This window comes from Equus przewalskii, chromosome 15 (genome assembly GCF_037783145.1).
Source record: "Equus przewalskii isolate Varuska chromosome 15, EquPr2, whole genome shotgun sequence".
Classification (NCBI taxonomy): domain Eukaryota; kingdom Metazoa; phylum Chordata; class Mammalia; order Perissodactyla; family Equidae; genus Equus; species Equus przewalskii.
Window position 1 is genome coordinate 85465604 of NC_091845.1, and position 25470 is coordinate 85491073.

General features: G+C 41.7%; 2 protein-coding genes across 32 annotated transcripts in view; one reads left to right on the plus strand and one right to left on the minus strand.

The window, feature by feature from the left end:
• The window catches only part of P2RY12 (purinergic receptor P2Y12), a 50502-nt gene extending 45771 nt beyond the window's left edge, over positions 1 to 4731 (minus strand). The window contains exon 1 of one of the 2 annotated variants that reach the window (XM_008521017.2): positions 4357 to 4731. The gene's annotated coding sequence lies outside the window, so the exon portion shown is untranslated. The remainder of the gene's footprint in view (positions 1 to 4356) is intronic. The other variant, XM_070576370.1, reaches the window with a different exon arrangement.
• The window catches only part of MED12L (mediator complex subunit 12L), a 315757-nt gene that overhangs the window by 267706 nt on the left and 22581 nt on the right, over positions 1 to 25470 (plus strand). For 10 of the 30 annotated variants that reach the window (XR_011527248.1, XM_070576341.1, XM_070576344.1 and 7 more), the window contains 10 exons: positions 2335 to 2424; positions 3442 to 3551; positions 3747 to 3882; positions 4673 to 4834; positions 6664 to 7026; positions 8814 to 8970; positions 10848 to 11068; positions 16866 to 16916; positions 22725 to 22814; positions 24436 to 24665. Coding sequence is in view for 24 of the 30 variants with exons in the window: in XM_070576341.1 (XP_070432442.1) it covers positions 2335 to 2424; positions 3442 to 3551; positions 3747 to 3882; positions 4673 to 4834; positions 6664 to 7026; positions 8814 to 8970; positions 10848 to 11068; positions 16866 to 16916; positions 22725 to 22814; positions 24436 to 24665 (1610 nt within the window). In the remaining 6 variants the exon portion in view is untranslated. Of the gene's footprint in view, positions 1 to 2334; positions 2440 to 3441; positions 3552 to 3746; positions 3883 to 4672; positions 4835 to 6663; positions 7027 to 8813; positions 8971 to 10847; positions 11069 to 16865; positions 16917 to 22724; positions 22815 to 24435; positions 24666 to 25470 lie in introns of all 30 variants that reach the window. The other 20 variants (XR_011527249.1, XR_011527250.1, XM_070576347.1 and 17 more) reach the window with 4 other exon arrangements.

Sequence of the window (25470 nt, forward strand, 5' to 3'; positions counted from 1 at the left end):
ACATGTCTGCTGCTCTCCTGACCCTGCCTCGTGGGCGAGGTCCTGGACAATCTGGGTTGCAGTAGGTGAGGCAGTGAGGTCCTCGACTGGGCCTGCACGTGTCAGGCAGGGTCCCAGCTTGAGCTCTGTAGGTTCAGAACTCACTTATTTTACTACCAGAGCCAGACTGATGCCAGTCAAATGCACACGATGCTCGTTTACAAATCAGAAGGCATTTTGGTTCCTTTACAGAGAATTTGGACTTTGCCTTTCCACCACCCACAGCTCTCCTGGTCCCTCTTTGGGGCACTTGGGTTCTGTGCACCATGAGGAAACCCAGTGACCGAATTAGAAACGGGAGAGCGCGGCGTCGAGCAGAGTGGGTGGGTTGGCCCTGCGGGGGTTTCATCCTGCCACAGAGCCTTGGGAGCCCTCGTGTGGTGCTGTGGCTCATGATGCCACGTCTTTCCCTCGAATGGTCCTGGAGGAACATGGCAGGGACACTTCACTTGTTGGCCCTCTCGTCATCATCTGCCATTTGGATAGGGAGTCTGTTCTCACAGCAGCCAGAGTGAGCCTTTTTAAATATAAATCACGTATTTGTCCAGTGCCCAAAATGCTTCAGTGTTTGTCACTGCACCTACAATAAAAATCCAGAGTCTGGGCTGGTAAGGCCCTGCGTGGTTGGGCACTGGCTCCCACTCCTGCCTTGCTTCCTCTTGGTCCCGGCTTGCTCACTCCTCTCTTTCCGCAGCCGTCACGATGCTGTTCCTTGAACTCCCTGTCGCAGCGCCTTTCCATCTTTCTCCCCTTCCCTGGAAGGCTCTCCTACCACGCATCAGCCTGGCCGCTCCCTCACTGCTTCAGGTCTCCACTCAGGTGTCACCTCCTTAGGGAGGCCCTCCCTGAGCACTGTCTAAGTGAGGACCACGCTCGTTCTCTGTCCCCTTGCCCTGGTTCATAGCATTTGGTACACTTGTTTTTATTCGTTCTGCTACTGGAATGGAAGCTCCGTGAGAGCTCATGGGTTTCGTTAACTGCCTCGCGCCCCTCATTCAGCCATGGGAGGGGGCCGTATCTTTCCAAGAGATTTGGGAAGTGCTCTCCCCTCCCCATGCACTGTGCTCACAGGTCATCTGTTGGCTGGGTTACTTCTGCATGTGACTCATTTCACTTCTTTTAAGATGATTCTCCTTAGTCATCATGTTTCAGAGCATGGCAGTGTGTTGTTTTTTTCTTTGTTCTTGTTTTTTTTTTCCTGAGGAACATTCACCCTGAGCTAACGTCCGTCCCAATCCTCCTCTGTTTTTTCGTATGTGGGACACCTTCACAGCGTGGTTGGGCGCAGGACAGGTCTGTGCCCGGGATCCAAACCTGCGATCCTGGGCCGCCGAGGCGGAGCCTGCAGAACTTTAACCACTTGACCACCAGGCTGGGCCCAGTGTGTTGGTTTTTTTTCCGCTCGTATCATCATGCTGCCCAGAATCTGTGGTTTGCTTTTCCTGAGCAAACCTTCCCTTCCCCAACACTAGTCTGAATGGGTGAGGAAGTGCTCACTTTATAAATTGATACGCCACTTGACGGATGTCCAAGATGCCATATTTTTCAAAATAGCATACTTGTCAAGGAAGATAAGTCTGTGAGATAGCAAGCACCCTTTCAATAAACATCAAAATAGTACATTTGCTAGGGCTCATAGCATGTCCCTAGAAATGTAACACAGGACTGATGTAAAATGTAATTCTGTCTATCCAATTCTCATGAGACCAGTGAAATAATATGTTTAGAAAATAGTCTTTCTTTCTGTTAAGCTTAACTTGGTGGTCCTCTGAAGCATTTTCTAAGACTTATTCGCAGGATATATAATTAAATAAGATTTTTCTTCTCCCACCTAGAAAGGCAACGAACAAAGAAATAGCCAGATTTCTGTTGGCCAGAGGAAGGAGAGAAAAGCTACAGTTTTATTTTAGCTTTGTTTGTTAATTTGTTAAACTAAGAAGTTGTTTTTGGGGCTGGCCCGGTGGCTCAGTGGTGAAGTTCACACGTTCTGCTTTGGCAGCCTGGGGTTCACTGGTTCGGACCCCGGGTGCGGACATGGCACCGCTTGGCAAGCCATGCTGTGGCAGGCATCCCACATATAAAGTAGAGGAAGATAGGCACGGATGTTAGCTCAGGGCCAGTCTTCCTCAGCAAAAATAGGAGGATTGGCAGCAGATGTTAGCTCAGGGCTAATCTTCCTCAAAAAAAAAAAAATTTGTTTTTGACTGTCAGTGAATAGCTCAATTTGAATATGAGAAAAAGTCAGTTTTAACAGAAAAACAAGGTTTTGGTTTCTCCATGTATTTTCTGATTTAGATTTTAAGTAACTGGAGAGAAGAACGGTACCAGGACGACACCAAGGCCCGGCAGATGATGCACGAGGCCCTGCAGCTCCGTCTCAATCTGGTAAGAGCCATCCTGGTGCCTTTCCTCCCTTACGCTTTTCGTGAAAGTGACTCAGCTCCCACCTCTCCTGTGGTCCTGGCCTCCATCACAAGGTGAGGCCTCCTGCTATTTGCCCTCGGTCACTGCTGCCCCGTCTCTGGAACGTCCTGTCTTGCTGGCTGCTGCCCTTCCGGCCAGCCGTAGGCATTTTAGCCATCGCTTTCCCCTCTGTGCTCCCCGCCCCGGGGAATCTCTCCTCCTCTTCGGTTCGGGCTAAGAGGAGGTCCTAAAGGACTCCTGTTTTTTGAGATGCTTGGTAGCTTTTACTGTGCTTATTTAAGAACCATATTAAAACATCCGTTAAGTCAAAAATTATCAAACTTTCCATCACATCGATCGTAAATCCCACATGGAGGTTTTACAGAAATTCAGAGTTCCTCGCACGTTCACATTCCTTTGACTTTTCCTTTTCCACGGAGAAGCCCCACTGAGGGCTCCTCTGGAGGATGGCCCCCCGAGCTTTAGCTGATGATTTTAAATTAATTCCCGCCCGTGATCGAGGAGACCTGCGCGCACGCCTGCTGTTCCTCATTCCTTCTGTGTTACTGGATATTTCCAAGTGTTAACATGACAACAGGTTTAGATTCAATAGGAATTGACAATACAAAGCTGTAGATAATTGGACTATGTGGTTTTGACCTATTCAGATGTAATTAGACTAAAATTACGTCATAAAACTGGATATCATGAAAGTTTAGGAACCACAGAAAGCTGCTTGTACTGGTATATAATTCATATTGATGATGTGCCCACACTTGGGGACTCTGTTATTTTTCTTTTGAATGACCAGTTCTTGTGCTGAAGAAAACAAAAAGAGTGACAAATATAGAGCTTGGTGAGAGAGAAGACAAGATATCCATAAACTAGAGCACCTTTTTTTTTTACGCTAATCAAAATTTGGCTCCCTAAGGTGATGGGTGGTGTTCTCCCTGTACACGATGCAGGATGCAGGTTCTGACTGTGTTGTCTGTGTGCTAGGTGGGAGGGATGTTTGACACGGTGCAGAGGAGCACACAGTGGACCACAGACTGGGCCCTCCTCCTCCTCCAGATCATTACATCCGGGACCGTCGACATGCACACTAACAAGTATGTTCCCATCAGTTCCCTTTTACTTTGCTGCACGTGTGCGTAGTAGAAGCTTTGTTATACTGACTACAAACTCTGCCACGTCTTATTTTCTTAGGTACCATTAAAAATTCTATGCCTTCCATAAAAATGCTCAGTTAGGAGTTTCTTAGTTTTGCTCTAAGGTGAAAATAATTATTTTCTTTCCCCTCTTAGTGAATTGTTCACAACAGTTCTCGATATGTTGGGTGTTTTAATCAATGGAACCTTAGCCTCTGACCTGTCAAATGCATCCCCCGGGGGGTCTGAAGAGAACAAGCGTGCGTACATGAATCTGGTAAAGAAACTGAAGGTGAGTTTGTAAACTGCTTATCTTAGGAGCCAGAGTGTTTATGGGTTTGTTATTTAGTACATTTTATCTTAGTTTACTATGCATTAAATTAATTATTATTGCATTGAAGTTACTTTAATGTGATTATTTTGCTTTTTGCTTGACCTCAGTTTACCACTACCCAAAAGTTATAAACATATAGCTTAAAGACTTTTCCTTTGAAAAAAATTTATATCCACAAAACATGTTTAAGTTTTTAAGGAACTTTAGAAATCCATTATCAAATATATAACTGAATGCCGACATCAGATTTGGGATAAATCGTGCTTGGACTGGCACGTGCAGTTGAAAAATATCCGTTTGCATTGATATTTCTAAATTCGATTCATGTAACTAGCTACTAATACAGTCTTTGAAATAAACTGTAAACAAATGACACAGGAAAAACCAATCAAGATATCTGAAGGCCTTACCAATAAAATAATCAATGATTACCTTGTGGTCTGACTCTGGGTTCGAGAACGGGCTCTGTGCTGCAGCCTCTGCCGTCTGGTTCCACCTTGGATTTTTGTCATTTCAGCACCGCGGCGTCTGTTGTGTAACAAGGGTGCCTTTATATGTGTTCTGTTTCTGACTTAAATAGAAGAAATGAAACATTCCCTGCTGTAATTGAGAGCTGCCCCACAGACCACGTTCAGGGTTGAAGAACATTCCAGCTATAAAAAAGGAGATGTTTCATGGGGGAACTTCCTTCTTGTTAACTTTTGCCTGCTTTGTGACTCGTGTCCCACTTCTCTCTTCTTTTCGTTAGAAAGAGCTAGGAGACAAGCGATCAGAAAGTATCGACAAGGTTCGCCAGCTGCTGCCTTTGCCCAAGCAGACGTGTGACATCATCACGTGTGAGCCCATGGGCTCCTTGATCGACACGAAGGGAAACAAGATCGCTGGATTCGACTCCATAGATAAAAAGCAGGCAAGAGGAGATGTTTGCTGGTCGCATGTATAAATGCACAAACTTACAAAAACAAATACACTTTCTTGTCTTCCTGTGGGGCATAGAAAGCATCTTAATTTAACAGTTTCTTGACTTTTTTAAAGTATAGTTTTGTCATTTAAATGCAATGGTCCTTGGCATTATCATATAAATATGTCAGATCTTTGAAGATTTTCATTTAAAACTGTACCTGAATTTTAGTGAATTTCTGAAGTCCACCAAGGGAAAGCTAAGTAAGAGCTTAGTGTAAAAAAAAAAGAAAAATAGCAAAGACTAGTCTGATTTTACTTCAGAATTAGAAACAGAATATGTTTAGATAAGAAAGTATTTGTTGATAAAAGGTTTCATGTGGTAAGCTCTTTTGAATAAAAAAGATTTTGAAAGTGATGGTACTTTATTTTCTTATCAGCTAAATATTTAATAAACACTTGATTTATATAAGATATTAAACAAGGTTCTCTAAAATATGAGAAGAGCGATCAGTTAGTCTTTCAGTGAACATTGGGCAACCACAGATTTCCAAAATCGCGGAGGTGAGAGACAGGGCTCCTAGCCTAAGTGGAAGAAGATAGACAGTTACCACATGGTGAGATCTGTGTTGTGGTCCCGAGTGTTAGGGACCCTAAGAAGGAGCCATCACACTCCAATGAGGCGTAGGTGGTCAGGGGGCAGAGAAGTGTCCCTAGAAAACTAACACTTGAATCCTTTTGAAGGATTGAGAGGTGGCCCAGAGGTAGGGCGAGTGTGTTCCAGGTAAAGGGAAGAGGTTATGCAAAGACGTGAAAGAACTGGGCTTGTAGGAGAAATGCAATGCTGCAGTAAATCAGAGTACCCGAGTACTTCTGCCAGTATGGTGTGGAGACAGAAAAAGCTAGAGTCAGGGGCACGTTGAGTTTGCAGTACCGGTGGGCTCTCTAGTGGTGAGACATCTAGAAGCCATCTGGGTGTGTGGTCCTGGCACCCAGGAAAGAGGTCTACTCTCAAGGCAGATATTAGGACCCAGTCAACATGCAGGTGGTGACTGAGCCTTGACAGTGGGAGAGTCTGTGTCGGCGAGAACAGGAGGAGCTCCTCTCTTAGGGAAGCCCTGAGTCATTATTTTTGGAGGCATTTTGAAGAAAAGTACTTTCAAATTGATGTGCCTTGGAAAGTACCAAGGGACATCACTAATTAGTGTTAAAAATAGAAAAACTTTCATTTTCAGAAACAGAATAGCATTCCTTCTTCTAAACTCAGTAGAGAGAAACTTGAATTGAAGGATTTATTTGTTCCTGTCGGTACAAGTTAATTCTGTAATAACATTACTTAACTATTCAGAGGCTGGCTTAGTAAGTACAGGAAAGGTGCCATACTGAATCAAGTCCGGACTTGTTTGGGTTGAACTTAATTTGAGCCCATTTAGAGGCTGAATGTAACTTGACTCTTTTGTTTTATCTTAAAAACTGTAAATAGATTCCAAAGCTTTTATAATTGATTATAATTTGGTACACAGCAAGATCAACTTTGCAGTGTTTTTTAGAAGTTTTTTTGGCTAAAAAAAAAACTAAATGAAAAAATGCCATTTTACGGTACAAGATACTGGAATGTCTGGGCTTACAGCCTGACCAGAGTGTCGCGTGGTAGACTGAACTGAAAGCTGTGAATCCAGGCCGCTGCTCCCCATTGACCTAGGGTGTGACCCTGACTGACCGGGTAGCCTGTGGGTCTGGGGCTCCGTAGGGCCCACCCCAGCCAGAATGTGCTCTGAGTCCGTGTCTGAATCAGGAAAAGACCTGAACGTGTGGTCACAGGGCGTTATTTCGCCACAGGGCCTCCAGGTCTCCACGAAGCAGAAGGTGTCCCCGTGGGACTTGCTCGAGGGCCAGAAGAACCCCGCGCCCCTGTCCTGGGCCTGGTTCGGGACGGTCCGAGTGGACCGAAAGGTGATCAAGTATGAGGAGCAGCACCACCTCCTTTTGTATCACACTCACCCCACGCCCAAGCCGCGCAGCTACTACCTCGAGCCGCTGCCCCTGCCCCCCGAGGAGGAGGAGGAGGAGCCCTCGTCTCCCGTCTCTCAGGAACCGGAGAGGAAATCGGCCGAGCTGTCGGATCAGGGGAAGACCACGGCAGATGAAGAGAAGAAAACCAAGGGAAGGAAGCGCAAGACCAAGTCCAGCTCCAGAGCTGACGTATGTAGGGGAGCAGAAAGACCTTGGCTCGCTGGCCTCTGGTAGGAGGGCTGCTCGGGCCCAGGTTGTACCCCTGGGAACAGAGCTCAGAGCCGTAGAAGGCTTTCTGTGCCAGTTATCCTGACAAGGCCCTGCGGCAGTCAAGAGAATGGGCGGGAACAGCGGCTTGTCACAGGCGACAGGAGTATAGCCTTCATTTTTCCTCCTCTACTTCTCATAACTTTGCTTAATTTCAGGCTTCCCTTGTGTATAATATTTACTTAATATTTCAGTGCCTCATAATTTCTCAAATTTGAAACCTGGGCTTTTTTAGGCCTATAAAATCTCATCCTCTTACCTATTTTTATTATAGGCGTGTCTAAAATATTTATTGTATTTTGGGCATAAATTAACATAAAAAACTCTATTTGCCTTTCCCTAGATAAAGCTCATCCAGTATCTCTGATAAGATGTTTCAGAGATTTCGTATTTTACTGCTCCATTTTAGTCTCCTGTATATTCTACTTCTTTACCATATTTTCAAACTTTAGAAAAGATAAACATAATTTAAAATAGTTTCACTTCTCATTTACCTATTAGTTGACCCCACCTGTAGCACCTTTTTCTTAAAATCAACAGAAAGCTGTGAGATGGTAATTTAGAAATAATTTTATACACTTAGAGAATGAGAAAATTTGAGACCCTTTATCTATAAAATTCAAGGATGTTATTGTTGCACAGTAGAAGAAAGATTCACAATTTGGTACTCGGACATCGTGTCTGATTACTGTTATTGTTCACCTGTGTCAAAATGAAAACAGACCTTTTCCTAGTTGATAGCTCGGTGATGACTCTTATTGTGGAAGTGGCCGCCGTCACTTTTGGATGGCTCTTGAACTCCAGGGCCCTCTTCTCCTGTGGTCTTCCTGCCAATCTTCCTTTGTTTTGAAGGGGGCGCTCAGTAAGGTCCACAGTGCTCCTCCCTGAAATCGGGGGTCTCCTCACCTGTCAGTCCACATGGATGGGTTTCTGTTCTTTTTAGATGGAAAAACCTTAAAGCTCATCTCCGTCCCCAAGTGAGTCTCCTCATATCCATTCCTTTCGTGCTCCTCCTGAAGCCGCCTCCTCCCAATGGGAGGTGCTTCAGGGAACCGAGCTTGCATTTGTCCTTCTGCCTTTAGGGCTAGACTAGAGAAAGGGGTCGTGGGGCAGGGGAGACATTCAGGTGTGATCCTTAGAGACTTTGAGGTGCTGTGAGGAAGAGGGAACCCTGGCGGGGGGTGGGGGGGTCGGGGAGGAGGGGACAGGAGATGAGGGAGGAGTCTACTCTATAGAGTGCTGGCTGGAAAATCAGAACTCAGATACTGTCTGGGCCAGGGACTGGTTCTGAGGTATCGTGGGCCTCTCTGGCATGATTCCTATCCCGACCCAAGGTTTCAGGAAGGCCTTCTAAGATGAGATGATCAGGAGACTTAGCCACTGAGGATGCTCTTCCAGCTGTGGGTGGTGGTGGATAGTGGTATTCTAAATGCGCTCTTAGTATTTTAGAAATAGAGTTCAGAAAAGACCCTTTTCCATCTCTCCCCCCACTGTAGCCAAGAACTTTTTAAGTCAAGGAAAATTTTCACTTAAACGAGTGTTTTGCAGAGAATGTGTTGACGCTCTTGTCTTCCGTCTTCCCTTTTATGAAAATAGCCTTGTCCACTGGGGTAGGAGCTATGTCAAATCACGCAATAGGCAGCCTTTGCATTGAGTATGTGTGTGGCGTGTGGCGTCAAGTAACTGTTTCTTTTAACTTTATGTTGAAGGAGTATCCACAGAGCAGCATGTACAGGGCGCCTCCTAATTACTCACCCGTTTCCTCCCAGATGATGCACCATCCACAGTCCGCCCTTTGGGGCTACAACCTCATGGGGCAGCCCCAGCAACCCGGCTTTTTCCTTCAGAACCAATCTCTTACTCCAGGTATGTGAAGAGAGCAGCATCAGGTCACTCGGAGGTGAGAAGTAGGTTGGGGTTCTTTTTGCTTTTCACCTGAAATCTCCACAAAACTTGGAAATTTCGAGAAGTGAGTGCTCGGCTGACATTTCTGTAATTCTCTCCTTTCAAAATGGTTTTTCTTCTAAAATAAGGTTTCATTTATGAGTTTATGTGCTGATTTTGGAGTTTTCATCCAATGTTAGAAGGAGATTAGCCACTGATTAAAATCTAAGCTATAAGATGTAAACTTGATCACAGTTTTATGCTGTGAAATTTGTATACATTTTTAACAATTATAATTTTTGTCAGCATTTTAAAAGATTAGACAGTATTGCACAGTGTCTCTTACTGTTTTTTGTTATGAATTTTGAATTGTTTTTACCATGGAAGGCTTCAGAAATATTGACAAGGAAAACTACCACATCCATAGTAAAGGTTCCTGATTTTAGTATTGCTTTGATTCAAATTCAAGTAGATTTTATACCTGAAATGAAGATTTTCTAAATTAAAAAATCTCTTAATTAGAAGGAATTTAATTTTCTTTCTAAATGAAAGTTTTCCTGTTTTAGCAAAAGAGGTTATTTGAGATCTCAGCATTTTGTTAGGAGGTGCCATTATAACATAATATTTTTACTTATTGTATTCTGTTATTTTCTGATTTTTACTGTAAGTTGAGTATGACATTTTGAGGTCTGGGGAAGAAAATATTTGATTCGTGGCTTACAGCAGGGAGGAGTTCAGATTTTGTCCTCTAAGTTAAATTAGTGGTTAAGAAGCTGCTCTGGGAGTGAGGCTCCTGGGTCAAGTCTGGCTCTACCACTCTCTTACTCTGTAATCTCAACCAAGTCTTCATTTCTCCGTGCCTCAGCTTGATCATCTGTAAGATGGAAATGCTAATGCACTCATGTGCCACCTAATGACACTTTGGTCAATAATGGATCACATAAACGATGGTGGTCCCATAAGATTAGTACCAGATAGCCTAGGTGTGTGGTAGGCTATACCATCTGGGTTGGTGTAAGTGCACTCTACGATGTTGGCACAATGACAAAATTACCTAACGATGAATTTCTCAGAACGCATCCCTGCTGTTCAGTGACACATGACTATACGGGCTATCTGCAGAATGACGGATCAGCATCTACTTTGAAGCCAGCAAAAGCTGAAATTTTTTTTTCCCTAACTCTTAAAGGCATTTGACAAATTATACATGTAAATATGTTAAGGATTTCCTTTGGTTTCTTAAGTATCACTAAAATCAACGTTTCTTATTTAATTTCTAGCCTTCAAATAAGATGTATTTTGTCTTTAGAATAATCGTGTTTGAAGTTTCCTAGCATTTCAGGTTTTTAAAGTATTTTCATGCCTCTCTACTACAAAATAGGCATTTTCATTTTGCCATGGTAAAGCAGCTTAAATATCATGATCTCCAAATCTGTTTAAAATGACCAGAGTTTCTATGCCTGGCTTAGGACACTTGGTAAAATACACCATGGTGGCAACACATTTTATGCAAGCAGTATGTTCCTGAGGGCCTTGCATAATGTGAAGTCCACCTGATTCCAAAGTTATGCCGACGACTCTGTGTTTTAGGTGTTGCCTGTTACCAACTGCAAGGGGCCCTCCGTGAAAGTCACTCAGATGTGATACTTCCCTCCTACGTCACCCTCTCCGTCCTTTGGGAATTAGCCAGTTCTTAACAGATCTTTCATATTTGTATAGGGGTGGGGGGCAGTGCCTTATTTTCCATTTTGCTTCATGAAGTGAGGCTTAGAAATTGAGGTTTCTGCATTTTGATAACATAAGGAAGACCTGTTGCATTAATGAGCGTAGAAACCCCTTCCTGCTGGTCGCTTTTGTAGGTGGCTCCCGACTGGACCCCGCAGGCTCCTTTGTCCCAACGAACACCAAGCAGGCTCTGTCGAACATGCTCCAGCGGCGCTCGGGTGCCATGATGCAGCCGCCCTCCCTCCACGCCATCACCTCGCAGCAGCAGTTGATACAGATGAGGCTTCTGCAGCAGCAGCAGCAGCAGCAGCAGCAGCGTCTCCTCAGGCAAGCCCAGACGCGACCCTTCCAACAGGTTCGTCCAGATCCAGCCATGGAGTCCTCTGCGCTCCATCACTTCCTCTAGCTGGGGATGAGTGTCGGGAGGATTGTGGGATGTTCTTCCTGCATGCATTTCCCTGTGTTCTCGGCTGAGTGCAGGGCTCTCTCTCTCTCTCTCTTATACAGGTTTATGAATACTTTTCATCTGTTGTATTTTACTGTTATCATTGATCAAACAACAACTCGAAATGTCTTAGGCTCATTAGAAGTATGCCTTAAAGCAGAAAGTAAAGCTAATGACTTTCCAGTCACTTAGAGGGCGCAGGCCTTTATCCTTGAAGTGACGTTCTCCGAGCACTCATCCCTCTTACAGTTACCACCATATTCTGCACTCCTGTTAGCTCTACTGTCCTGTGTTATTACTAGATTTATTTCTCTGAGGTTGTGTCTCCAAAGCCCTGGGGTTTCTTAGGTTTCTCCTACAGTGCCCTGCACAGATTGTTTTTAGTGTATACTTGATAAGGTCTGCAGCAGACAGTGGGTACATTACAAATAACAGTCAGTGTATGGATACCTTCAATTTAATTCTTGATGTATAAATGTTTATGCCCTGTAACCCAATTTTCTTTGACTTTTAGATGATGTGATTGTTTAACAAAACAGTGGTGGAATCACACAAAACTTGGTATAGATACTGAAACCCATGAGTCTATACAAATACATTAAAATAAAAAGAGGGAGGTGAGATTGTAACTTCTTTTTCTAATTTCTATATACTTTATGTATTTTCCAGTTTTTCTAAAAAGATCGCGCTCTTTTGATGATGTTGATGATGATAATAATAGCGGCTCACACTCATGGAGCACTTACTATTTGCCAGAACACTTCTCAGCACTTTCCGTGTGTTAGTTATCCTAGATCCCAGCACAACCAGTGAGTGAGGTTCTCTTCTGATCCTCAAGGGAAGTAGTCCACCTACCAGTGCATCCTGCTCTAAGAAAAACCAAAAACTTTCAAAGTAGAACAAATTGGAATGCTTTGAACCACATTCTTTGTATTTTGGATCACTTTCTAGGCATATCTCCAGTGTGTAACTTATGGTACTTCTGCATTTAGTCCACTTAATCATTTGGGGGGTTGTGGTGGGAGCATAGTTATGTGTTCTTAAAAATGATGCTTTTTTTCACCTGTATCATGAGAAGGATGGGAGAAAGGAGGCTGGTTGAGCTGCATGAGAATGCACACAGCAGTCACTACCTACCTGTTTCTTCCTGACCTCTAGCTCTTTCTCAGAGTCCTTGGGTGTCAGGTAAGATGGGCCTAAGTTGCTTTTTACAGAGAAATGATGAGGATTCGATTAAAATTTTTAAAAAGCATTGACGTTACTTAAACAAGCAGCATATTTGGAGCCATTTAAAACCTCAGTGGAATTTTAGCTCTTCTTGGGGATGGACAAAAATAGTTAGACCGCTGTTACGAATCCTTGTCAAGATAAATAAAAAATTTACTAGAAGCTGAGTAACCATCCCACTAGGGTAAATTTAGCTCCCTTTAAAAGTAGTTTAAACCTAAGTAAAATCTACCTTCCGATAAGATTGCTGTTTCATATCTACCTCTTTATCAGAAGGTGTAATTTGCCTTATTAATAGCTCACTTTCAAACTGTTACTGCTAAGTTCAGTTTTGAATTGCTCCAAATGGTTCCTTGTTGTTGTTAGTGCCATCAAGTGGATTCTGCCTCCTTGTGACCTGTGGACAGCAGAGGGGGCAGCCTGCCCGGTCTTTCTGTGCCGTCCTCTCTCCTTCCGGCACTGTATCAGACAGTGAGCCGCTGCTCTTCACAGCGTTTTCACGACCAATTTTTTCATAAGTGGGTGGCCAGGTCCTTCTTCCTAGTCTTAATCTGGGAGCTCTGCTGAAACCTGTCCACCATGGGTGACCCTGCTGGTATTTGGAATACCAGTGGCATAGCTTTCAGCATCACAGCAACACGCAGCCTCCACAGTAGGACATCCGGCAGTCAGGTGGTGTGGGTCCCTGAACCCGGGCTGCAGTGGTGAGAGCGCCTAATCTTAACCACTAGCCCACCAGGGCTGACCTAAGTGGTTCCTAGCATTGGGGAAAAGCTTCACTCGGTTATGGACCATCTTATATTGTATTTCCTTAAATGTATTGAGACATTGGTATAGTGTCTAGAGAACAGGTGCTAAATACCATGGATATTGTTAGATGTTTTTAATCAAATTATTTGATGTAATGATTGTTATTATAATCAAGTGTATTTTCTTACAGCTTTAGTGTGTATCGACATGCCTAAAGATATTTTGACAAGGAAACTCGTTTTCCTTCTGCTTTGTTACAGTCTTCATCCAAGAAAGTAAATGATCGCTCTCCATCCCTTACTCAATGTCCCTTGTTTAGATGGGACTCAGTATAGTGATTGCTGCCATACCTTTCTGTGCCTCAGAGCCTCTTCTATGAAATGGATCTAAGGCAACACTTGCTTTATAGGTTCTTGTGAAATTAATGATATAATACATGTAACAGACCGTAGAACAGTGGCTGGCTCATAGTAAGTGCTCAAAAAATGTTAGCTGCTATACTTACTGTTTTTTTAGTATCATTTTATGGTTGTATTATTTCAGAGGAAATCCCTGTCCCATAAAAATGATCTTTATTTTCTTAAATATGTTAAAGACTAAAAGAGAATAAAAGCACATCCAATGCTTTACTTGTGTAATGACATTAATTGTCCCTAAGAAGATTGGTGCTCAGTGGCCACCAGTAGAAGAGACCAATGAAAAAGAACGTCTTTGAGTTTTCCTAATAGCCGATTTGGTTTTTAGAAAGCCATATGTTTTTACTCTCTAAATTGTATGTTATAAACTATAGAGTGGCTGATTCTAATTTCAGTGTTAAAAATAGCACTGTATTTTATGTTCCACATATCCTGTGAGAACTATCACAAAATATAGAGTATTGGTTATAATAATGCAAAATGCTGCTTAAATTGTGTTTCAGTCCCCCTTTTCTTATCTCCAGTGTTTTTCTCTGACAGAAGGAACTTCCTTCCCCACCCCCACCACATCAGTCTTCTAGGGAAGGGGCTTTGGGGTAATCTTAAGTTTTGACACAGGAAAAGGACTTAATTTTATGCCTTGATTTATGGTCTCACTTGATCCTGATTTTTCCCTTTGAATGCACAAAATCTTTTTGTGTTCTTTGTAATAAGCAATGCCAGACAGTTTAAGAGCCTAAAGATAGACAAAGGATATGTTTAGCTTAAATTGATTGAGACATTTGGAAGAAAGCAATTCATTGTAGGCTACAAAGAATGAATCGTAAGGATTTTCATGACGTTCAAGAGGAAGATTGCTGACAGAGAGCAGAAATGATGTGCCTGGTTATGGCTAATGGTTACCTGTAAGAACGCTTGGTTATCAACCATGGAGCAGGTACCATCGTTGTGTGTCCAAATGAAGGAATTGGGCAACTTAAAGAAAGGACAGTGACTTGAGTCAGAGCCTCCCAAGGTTGTTAGCTCCCTGGCAAAAGTGATCTGAAACTTCCTGCAGACATGCCTCTTGGATCCCTGAAGCCCACTTAAGTTGAGCACCCAACCTTTTGTCTGGGAATGGATGCCCTACCCTATGGATATGGCATCACCTTGGCATATGTGTTTCCTTCTTTGCTCTCACCCTCCTACTCACTCTTTAACAGTGTATTTCAAACATGCAGACAAGAGTAGACAGTAATATAGCAAACACTAATGTACTTAACTCCCAGCTTTATTAAATAATAATATTCTGCCATATTTGCTCTAGAACATTTTTTTAAAAAAATAAAAGATTACAGATATGAATGAGGCTCCTGTCTCCTCTCATTTCCCTCCTTTCCTGTAAAGGGAGCATCGCCATCATGAGTTTAGTGTTTAGCTTTCTTATGAATGTTTTTATACTTTTACTACATATTTTTGCATCCCTTGACATGAACATCACATAGTGTTCCTTTCAGATTTGAAACTTTATGTAATAGTCTCACACATGTATTATTGTATTATTTTGCAGCTTTTTTATTTTGACTAATTTTGAATTATCTACTTTGTTACATGTAGTTTTATTCATTTATTTGTCCTGGTTGGATGCAGTTTCATTTTGAATATTAACATTTATCCATTCTCCTGTTGGTGGTCATTTAAGTCATTTCCAGTTTTGTCTTATCGTTAACAATGCTACAGGAAACATTTTTGTACGTTTCTTCTGCACGTGTGGGGGGTTTTAGGGTAGGTACTTGGAAGTGGAAATGCTGATTTGATTTCCAAAGTGGAGCATATAATATATCAATGAGTGTTTTCCTTTTTCCACATCCTCACCGAACCTGTAATATCTTCAGACCTTAATTTTCTCGTTCAGAGCAGGTGAAATGGTATATTGTATAGGATTTTTTAATTTGCATTTCTGATTATCTGTGAGTTCAGCCATCTTTTATAACTTTACTGACTATTCAAGTTTTCCCTTCTGTGATTTTCCTGGTTGTATAATTTGTGCATATTTCAATAATTTGATTCATAGTTGCTAAAGTAGGCAAAGTAGTCTTGTTGAAACAACTCTTGGGTTTTGACAGTTATATTTAACGTACTTCTTGAGAGAGGATAATTTACATACATCTCAGTGACAAAAATGAACCTGGGAGGACGGAAACCACTGAACTAGCAGATACGTCCTAAACCTGATCATTTTCTTCCTTGGATGGAAACATGTCCAGGGAAGTGAGTGCTGTGCTTATTAATATCTAGTATTTCTCTGTTTATTTGAACAATGAGGAAAGTGCTCATTTCATTTGCTGAAATTATGATTAGGCAACTATAATGCACACAGCTTGGTTTTTTTGAGGAGAAGGGTGGGGTAGAGGGGTGAGGTGGGGCCACTCTACAAAGGTGGTTGTTGGACCTAAAGGCAAATGTACCGATGCAATGAGTTATGCATCTACATCAAAAACGGTGAGAATAGATGTTATTTGCTTGGGAAATTCCCCTGTAATTTCTAGTCCTTACTATAGTAAAATACCTTTTCTGTTAGGATTGACAATCCTTTGCCTCATCTCTATCTCTAAAACTCGGTGAGCAGAAAAATTCAAATATCTCAGACAAAATGTCACTTTTAGAATCCACTTATAAAAATGACTAAACAAGGAAATCATCTGCCTGAGAAATAGGGATTTTTCTCAAGCATTTAGTTCCCTTTTTCTAAATCAGATTCCCTGTTAGTGTGTAAACACTGGTCGCTCCATAAATGTTTGTTGTCTGTTTTGGTTGACTGAATGTATGATTAACCCAGTGCTCTATTCTGATTTGCATTTACTGGGAATGGAGCTATCTAATTACATCCTCCAACTATATGTGACCTACTGACTTGTTCATTTAATGTCTTGTTGATTTAATGTGACCCAGATGTCCTGAGCTCTCCCACTGGCTCTAGGCAAGAAGGACTCTGGTGCCCCATTGCTCACACTGGGGTGCCACCATCCCTTAGCTGCAGGAAGTATCTGTGTCTCACAGCCCCCCATTTCTTTTATGTCACCACGTAACCTCCAGGTTGTGCTATTCTGTTACATGAATATTACCATATTACTTATCAGTGTGCCAGCCTATGGTGATAATCGTTGGGCATATAAATTAACAAACCCTCTGTAGGACCTGGGTTTTTAAGTCTTGACTCCCTGAAACATTGTTTTAAAATGAACTGTTTCATATGTATTTTGGCTACACACATCATTAGGCTAAAAAATCTTATCTGTATTGTCTGCCGTTTTCTTGCTGTCCCCTTTCTGTAGGACTTCTGTAACTCTGCTGTCTCCCTTCTGGAAGACTTTGACAACATAATGGTAACACCCCTGCTGTCATTCCTTTTTCTTTCTTTCTTTCTTTCTTTTTTTTTTAAGTAAACTTTTATAGCATTACTGTTTGAACATCAAAATGAGAAGCGGGCTATTCTTCTTTAGCTGGGAATAATTGCAGTCTTCATTTCACCGTCTTCACTTGGTTTATGTCTGAGACTGTAACACAGAATCATGAATGCGTTGACCATGTTCGATTTAATGGAATTTATTTCTGAAAGTTTTCCCCTTTGATTGCCTCATGGTTTTCATCATACATGTGTATGGTATAGAAATCAGTGGACGTTCATGGCCTGGGCTGGGGAGCATAGACCAGTTCATGCAGCTTCATCCCCGTCCCAGTTTTGAACCCATCTACTCCTAAGCTCTTGCTTCTCTCTGTGATAACTCACATCATTAGTAAAGGAACGCATGGCATGCTGACTCATTGGCCAGTGCAAGATAATGACAACTGTGGTTATGAAACATCCCCTTCTCATCACATCCCACTCACTGGCTATTCCTAAATTCTCAACAGAACGCGTCATCTCTATTTTCTTTCCGGTATGGAGGAGATGTTTTTTTGAGCATAGGTCTTGTGCATGCATGTCATAAGACATCACCTCTACTGCTTTGCCTGGGCTAGCTAAGAATGCATGTTTTGCATTAAATTACTTGTAGGTTTCTGTATCAGGTAGACAACATAAACCCAAGAAGCATTAGAATAAAAAAGAGCACACATCTCAGATGTGAATGTAAGTCAACTCGTTTCACTGCCAATTTATTGGGTAACATTTTCTATATATTGGTGAAAATATCCTTAACTGCGTATTCAAGCTTTGAAAATATTTAGGTTCTTTAAATACTTGTTATATAGGCAATTTCTTTAATAGTTATTTCGGCAAAGAAAAGTTTGGAGACTTTGCTGAAAAGAATCTATTTTTCTTGACACTTTGTGTTATACAGAAAGCAGGTGAGCTTTTTATTTATTTAAAAACTTGAATTAAACTTTATCAAATTCAAAAGTATTTCAGAGATAGCTTATGTTTGCTATAGGGCATTTATTGTTCAGATGATAATGTAATTCAGATAGAAAACTATCTGCATCAATCATTGATTTTACTTTTTTTTAGAAAAATAGACAAAATATTTTGTCAGCTATTTAAAATCAAAAGGTTCTGTGATTTTGCTATTCATTCAAACTAATGGAAATGTGTATATATATCTTTGCTGTCCTTTTCACCATTCTTATTTTCCTTTAATATTCTCCGATATTAGGAATTTAATGAATGTGTATACTCAACCAATCATTATATTCATCATTTATGGGCGTGTTAATAGAATATATTGTAAAGGTTCCTTATTGTATGAGGTTTGTTTATTTTAGAATGAATCAGTTTGTTCCAGCAGTTAATATTACTGTTAATTAATTTTCAGCCAAGTTATATTTGATGTGAAAGCTTTATAAAAGAATCAAGCATAACTGGTCAACAGAACCTCTTATAATTATAGAATTTTCTCTGCGTCTGTTGTCTGCAATCAGAATACACCAGTATGATGTGATGGCCATAACTTCTGGTTTACACTATGTGTTTGTTTTAGCCTTGGGTGCCATTACTCAGTACCTTCCAACTGGTAGTCACAAACAAAACCCTTTTGCTAAGTGACTCATAAAACATTACCTGCTGGTTTTCATTGGGTGACTTTTATTATTTCTAAATCAGCATTTTCAGAAAGAGAGTCGCTGTGGTTTTTCAGGTACAACCCGTCTTTCTGCTTGTGACCCTTACACACTATTGAAAAGTTACTAAATAGAGATTTGAAAAAATCACTACCAGTAAATTGAGTGGCTAGAAAATTCCTGATCCTGAAGGGCCGCTGATGATAATGCTGACTGTCTGCTAATTGGAGTTCTGTCTATCCAGTTCTCCTTTAGAAAGAGGTCTTCACATTTGCTCAGTTGACTGAGGGAGTGATTGCTAATGAAGATAACAAGACCCAGAAGAAAGAAAATTATATTTGAGGATGATTTATTGAAAATTTTGAACGTACTGGATGCCTTAATTTCAAATTAGCAAAAGGCCTTTGAGTCAACATGTCTTTGAGTTCAGATACTTCTCTTGTCTAATTAAAAAGAAAGCAATGAGAGAGAGAATTGTTCTTAGAAGGGCCAGGAAGGTGAGTCAGTATTGAACGGCACAGCTTTTTTTAGACGTTTTTAGAAAGTGGACATTTTAGAAAATATAATGAATCTATTTTTCTTACACAGAGGCAAGCCCGAAGCAAACTACGTAAAAACAAACTAGAGTGACCATGTGTAGGCACTGACCTCAGGTAGCCATGTGGCAACGGGTCTCTGTAATTATCAGAATATCCCAGCTAACTGTGCCTTGTTCCCTTAGCATGTGTACATTGGGTACCTCATCCATGGGAGCTAGAGCCGGGGCACCAACATGTCTTAATTTTCTCTCCCAGTGATGTGCACAAAATCAAATGGCACCTGACTAGACACAAATATTCCATCAGAAACCAGCCTCCTGAACTATCCTTTGCACCCATAAAAATAGGAAGTTAATGCTGCCTCTGTTTCAGTGAAGCAGAATAAAGCAATCAGAGGAAATTTAGCTACTCCCCAGATATTAATGCAAGCAGAAAGAAGAAATCATTCGAATGATGGATGTAAAAATTAAATTAAAATTAAGTGTTCACAACAAAAGATGTTGCTAAAACATACGGGGCAATTGAAAAGCAGTTGGTAAACTAATTTGTGCTGAAATAGAAATCCTAATTTATCTCTGGAACTCTTGATTAACAGATAAACTAAATCTTAGATTTTCTTCACAGATATTTATTGAGCACTTACTGTATGCCAGATACCATGCTGGGAACTGGTTAAAAATAAATAAGACTTAGAAGGTCTTCAATAAGTAACAGATAAATGGGATTATTTATAGCTAAGGTGACCATATGTCCCAATTTGCCAGGCATGGTCCCACTTTGCCCCTGTTGTCCTGGCCTGTCCCAGTTGGGATGATACATTATATAGACCCTTTTGATTTAATGCAGCAAAACCATCCCCACCACCATTAAAAAACTTTTCCTAAATACCGATCTTTAGTTTCCTGACTTATTCCCACATTATGGCCTTATTTAGCATTTGTAAAATCTTTCAAGTTGCCACAGAACTTTTCTTAGTTTTCATTCTTTACACAATGGATTGAACAGTTTCTACAAATTGAAATAACGTGTTCCTAGCATTATTCTGGGAACAGCAAAGAAAAGTGGGAGGCCATTTCCGTTTTGCGGGAGAGACGGGTATTTTTCATTGAGGCCACATGCGGTGATAAAGCTGTGGGAGAGCACTTGCTGCGTGTAGCCCAGTTGGGGTGTTTGATTTTCTCAGGAAGGTATCGCATAGCTGAATTGTTAGCTACTGTGCTTAAGGAGTGATTTGGGGAAAATTGGTGGTGGGAGGGAACATGTGTTCACAGATAAATAGTTTACCTTTAGACAAAAAATGGTTGACTGAGAATACATGAATTTTAGAGGGTAAAAAAGTGGATTTCAAAGTTTTTTTCCTTTTCTCCTTGCTTCTTTGGAAGTTAGTGTTTTTCCTTGAATGTTAACTTTGTGCTTTTTAAATGCAGAATAGTTTTTAATTCATTTAAGCCTCCATGATCTCATCTGTCATTTGCCAGGAAGAGAGCGTTGCCCAGGAGCTCAGCTATTTACCTTATTAGTATTCTGGGTTCCCCGACATGTATGTCATAGTTTGTTGCATGAGGTTTGTCAGTAAGCGAAGGAAGAGCAACGAGTTAGAAAAGATCTGTTTTGTGCATCTGCAGGCAGCCGTCACATACAGATCACGTCTTGTTTCCCTCCCGGCCAGAACGGCATGGAGATTGTGGACTGTTTATGGATCTTGAGATTCTAACTCACATATAAACATTCATCTTTTTCCTTTCTGTAAAAATGATGGTATATTTGTCCCCACAAAGAAGCATATCTGTGTTTCAGAAAGGCCTCATCCGATGCTGTCAGGGAGCATTGGTTCGAAGAGTGGCCCTTAAAGATCTAAATGACTTAATGACTCCTTGCCATAGTGTTGGAAGATCAGAAGCCATTCGGCTACTTTAGCGGGGACAGTCATAGGCTCCAGATGGCCACACTGCCGTGACATGGGTTCTCATCGATAGAGTGGGCTGTTTGTCTTAGACTCAAGCAAACAGAGATATAATCGCTCTTAGGTTAATCAGCTAAAGGTTGAGAGTGTCTTCATGGCACCCTGTTCTGGAAAGTTAGATTCTTGTTGAAGCTGTTGTACACAGAGCCCATCGTAGATGCTCTGACAAATTTGTGTCTGGTCCATGAATGGGTGGATAGTCACCTTAGCAGAGGCTGGAGTTCCTCACATGCCCTCAGTGATATGGGGATCAGAGAAAGGACTTCACTGTCTGATAGGTACATTTGGTTTCAGTATCTCATTAACAAGTCTTAACAGAGATTCTCCTTTTAGTTTCTTATTGGGATGAGTTTAAGAGGCTTTGTCCCCGAAGTATAGACACCAGATGAGGATTTCTGTGTTTTCATCCTTAATATCACATATGGAGACACCTGGGCATCATGGAAAGAGCACTGGGCTTTGGAGCAGACTCGCCTGAGTTCAGATACTGGCTCAGCCAGGTCTCGATGGGCGAGCTTGCTAAGCTGCATCAGCTCTTTGAGCCTGGCTTTTCCTGTCTGAAGAAAATGGCGATGACGCTTCTCCCTGCAGCATTTCTGTGAGGAAATGGGAGGAAGAACAAGAAGCCCGATCCTCAGCCTATGAGATGCCTAATAATTGTTAGTGTTCTCCCTCTTGCGCTAAATGTTTATCCCTTTCTCTGTGCTAGAAATATCTACACTACTTTCAAAGCACATTAAAATGGTTTTCTCTACTATAATTTAGCACCTTGTAAAAATGAGGACATCTTTTATATAAAACAGTAGTAAAATATCCTAGTATAAGCCCCATTCTTTATAATTAGTAAGTCTCGAAAAAACCTAGAGATGATCGGAGGCAAGGCCTCTTTTTATGATTATTACTTCAGGCTTCTGTGGAAGAGCTTCTGCCACCAAAACAAAAAGCACACAGCTGCTCTGATGAATGTGTTTATCTTCTGAAGGCCAAGACATATATTAAATAAGACTAGTGAACAGATGTTAATTGGTTATATTTTATATTCTAGTTGGTTGGAATTACATTTGCTATTAACTTACTATAAATTTTTAAAATTGTATTCTAATTGATCGTTAGAGTTATAGGAGGTACCAAGTTCATCCCTTGAATACTTGGCTATTTAGACAATTTTTAGGTCACTATGAAGAAGCTTTGTTAAAAAATCATGAAATTTGTATGTGCCACTGGTAGGTACCACCTGTGCTCTTCGTTTTTGGGCAGAGGATGGTGCAACCCTGTGGCTTCAGATTTCACGCTTAGAGACTCAGGCCTTCCCCTCTAGAGGCGTTTGTGTCCTGGAGAGTACCAGAAAGCTGTCTCAGAGCCTCTCTGATGAGCAGACCGTTGGTTATTTGGCTTGTGTTTATATCTGTTATTGTTGGGGACACCTGTAGTCTTCTTGGGAATAAATGGTAAGTTCAACAGTCTCTTCACACATAGGAAATGGATGAGAAATCGTATTTAATGCAGGTTGGAAATCTGCAAGTTCTGTACTCACATAATGAGATTTGGCGTCATGGGTTGTTGGGGTTTTAGCCAGGGGCCAAGTCAAGCCCTTGCTGTAATGATCAAGAGTGCGTCTCCACTTTGTTTTCCAGGGCCAGCCGGGGGACCAGGCTGCTCTCTTTGCTGCACAGGCGCGGCCTTCCCCTCAGCTCCCCCAGTACCCAGGGCTGCAGCAAGCACAGGTACCACGTTTGCTTTGTAGATGCCACTGGGGGGTTTTAACGCTCTTTATTTGAAGTGAGAAACCAAGTAAGTAGGATATCAATTCCCTTGGGGGTCTAGAACTTAGTTACGTCTTCTGCTTACAGGTTACAATAGACATTTCAAATGAGCATTACAGGTGATTGTCGAACAAGTCTCTGGACTGATTAATTTAAAGAGCAGAAAACATTTTGGGAACTTCCTGAATTAAAAACATAAATAAATTCAAACCTCTCTGTTACTGATGATGGTAGATATTGAAATGCTTAACAGTCTCTGAGTGTTTTATGTTATAATGTACCATGATGTAATTCATGAGTCAGTTTATCGTCTTCAAAGATAGCTTCCAAGAGGAGTTGTGGTGGAATAAGATGATAATTGGCCTTGGAATCAGACCTTGCACAATTCCCGACAACTTACCAGCTATGTGACATTGTGCAAGGTCCTCTGAATCTTGGTTTCCTTCTCTGTAAAATGAGGATTTAAGACAACCTATGAAACTAGCATGGCACCAGATACACGGTAGCTGCTCAACAAATGATGGGCTTGCCTTAATATAGTGCACATCTGGAGCTATTTTTTCAGACAATTCTGTTATTTCTGCCTCCATATACTTTTACTCTATCCCTCTCACAGTGAGGAGCCTGGGGGTGGCCGTCCCCACGGTGTCCACCGTAAGAGGAGAGCCGAGATGGCCTCCATAGGCACTGAGCCCTGCAGTCTGTGTTCATTCCTGCTGCTGCTGGGGGTTCACTGCACGTTACTGTCTGCCAACTCAGAGCCGTTCAACGACCTTGACATGTGGTGCTTGGAGGATCTCAAGAGCTGTCGCCTTCTGCTTTAATCAGCATTCTGTTCTGTAAATTGTAGATGGTGATCCCGCAGAACCTCAGGTTTTTCTTTTACGTTAGGTGTCAGGATCTAGAAAAACAGGCACTCGTATGTTAACATTGAATAGAAAACTAAGTATTCAGGATATTGGTGGAGTGCTGAAATGGGCTGTGGTCGAACCAAGACTAGAGGGTGTTGAATAGTCACAAATCACACCCTTGCTCTCTGGCTAAGGTATTAATTGGGGGTTTTTTGGTAACTGGTTAGTTACTACAGGCACACTTCTCAGATTTGAGGAGGTGTTGTCACATATCAGGACATAAATCCATTATTTTAATTTACATTGAGCATGGTAGCTGTTCTGACTCATTTTGGAAATGACATTAATGCTGCTTGGGATCTGTTGAACATTGATGTCATCTGTGCACTAAAGATATGGATGTTTGCCTGTTTCTTTCTATACAGAAACATGCCCTTCCTTGCCTCAGAATAAGCACCTGATCTTAAAACTAACCTCTTAACCAAATGAGGATTCATTTTTTTAAATTGCATTTTCTGGCAAATCATTATCCAACTGGTTCATTCTACAGCTTTCCAGCTAGCCTCTTTGCCTCCATGGTGGTCCTTCTCATATTTGGGGTCATAGGAGCCTTTGAGAACAGTGAATTTTAGGAGGCTTCTCCTGGGTTTGTCTTTGCCCCATTTATGTTAACAATGGGAAAGCCAGTGGTACATGGAAATGTTGACTTCATTCCTTATGTCTGCCTGCAGACCATGCCCCAGGGCTACACGATGTATGGAACCCAGATGCCTTTGCAGCAGACCCCACAGCAGCAGGCTGGCAGTGTGGTCCTGTCCCCGACCTATAACTCCAGAACTTATCCAGCCGCACATTCCAACCCGGCGCTCATGGAAAGACTCAGGCAGATGCAGCAGCAGCCCAGCGGCTATGTCCAGCAGCAGGCGTCGCCCTACCTGCAGCCCTTGACTGGCTCTCAGAGGTGATACATGTGGAAATAAGGATTGCAGTAACAGACACTCATGTTCTTGTCTTTGTTATGCTTCTCTAGGGCGTGACGCTCTATGTTGTTTTTATGAGCGTGTGTACTTGCATGTAACTTGCATCGTGCCATCTCACTTTTAGGAGCGTCCAGATAGAGACTGAGGGTAAGCAGTGCTCTGCCTGGTGCATTTCATTCAAGGCCCCTGTAGCTTGATTCACGTCTTCCATAGTGTGGCTGCAGTATTTTTAGATGACACTACTATGTTCTTTTTTTTATCCTCTTTTGAAAAGGTTTTTTGGCTAAAAATATCTAAGATAAAAAAACGTTGATTCTTGTTAGCAGTGCCTTACTAGAACTATGTAGATCAGAGCCATGAAGTCTGTGGTTGCAATACTCATTGTGCGTGGTACCCATAAGTTTTGTTACACCTTAACTTCTGTGTTTTTCACTTCAGGGAGGGTTGGCAAAACAGGATCATGAAAGTCTTTTTGATTCTTGCTTTAATCAGATCCCTTAGACATGGTGGAGGACTGCACTGCCCATTATAGTAACCGCCAGCCACGTGTGGCTATTTAAATTTAGACTAATTAAAGTTCAATTAGGAATTTAGTTCCTTGGTCACTCTAGTCACATTTCAAGTGTTCAGTAGCCACGTGTAGCCAGTAGGGCCAGCTTAGAAGATGTGCGACCTATGCAGGCGCACAGGCCACTGTGTGTAAGAGGGTCTCGAGCTTGATTTAATGTCCCACTGTCACCCTCTTAAAATTCTTCTTAACTTTTGACCAGGAAGCCCTGCAATTTT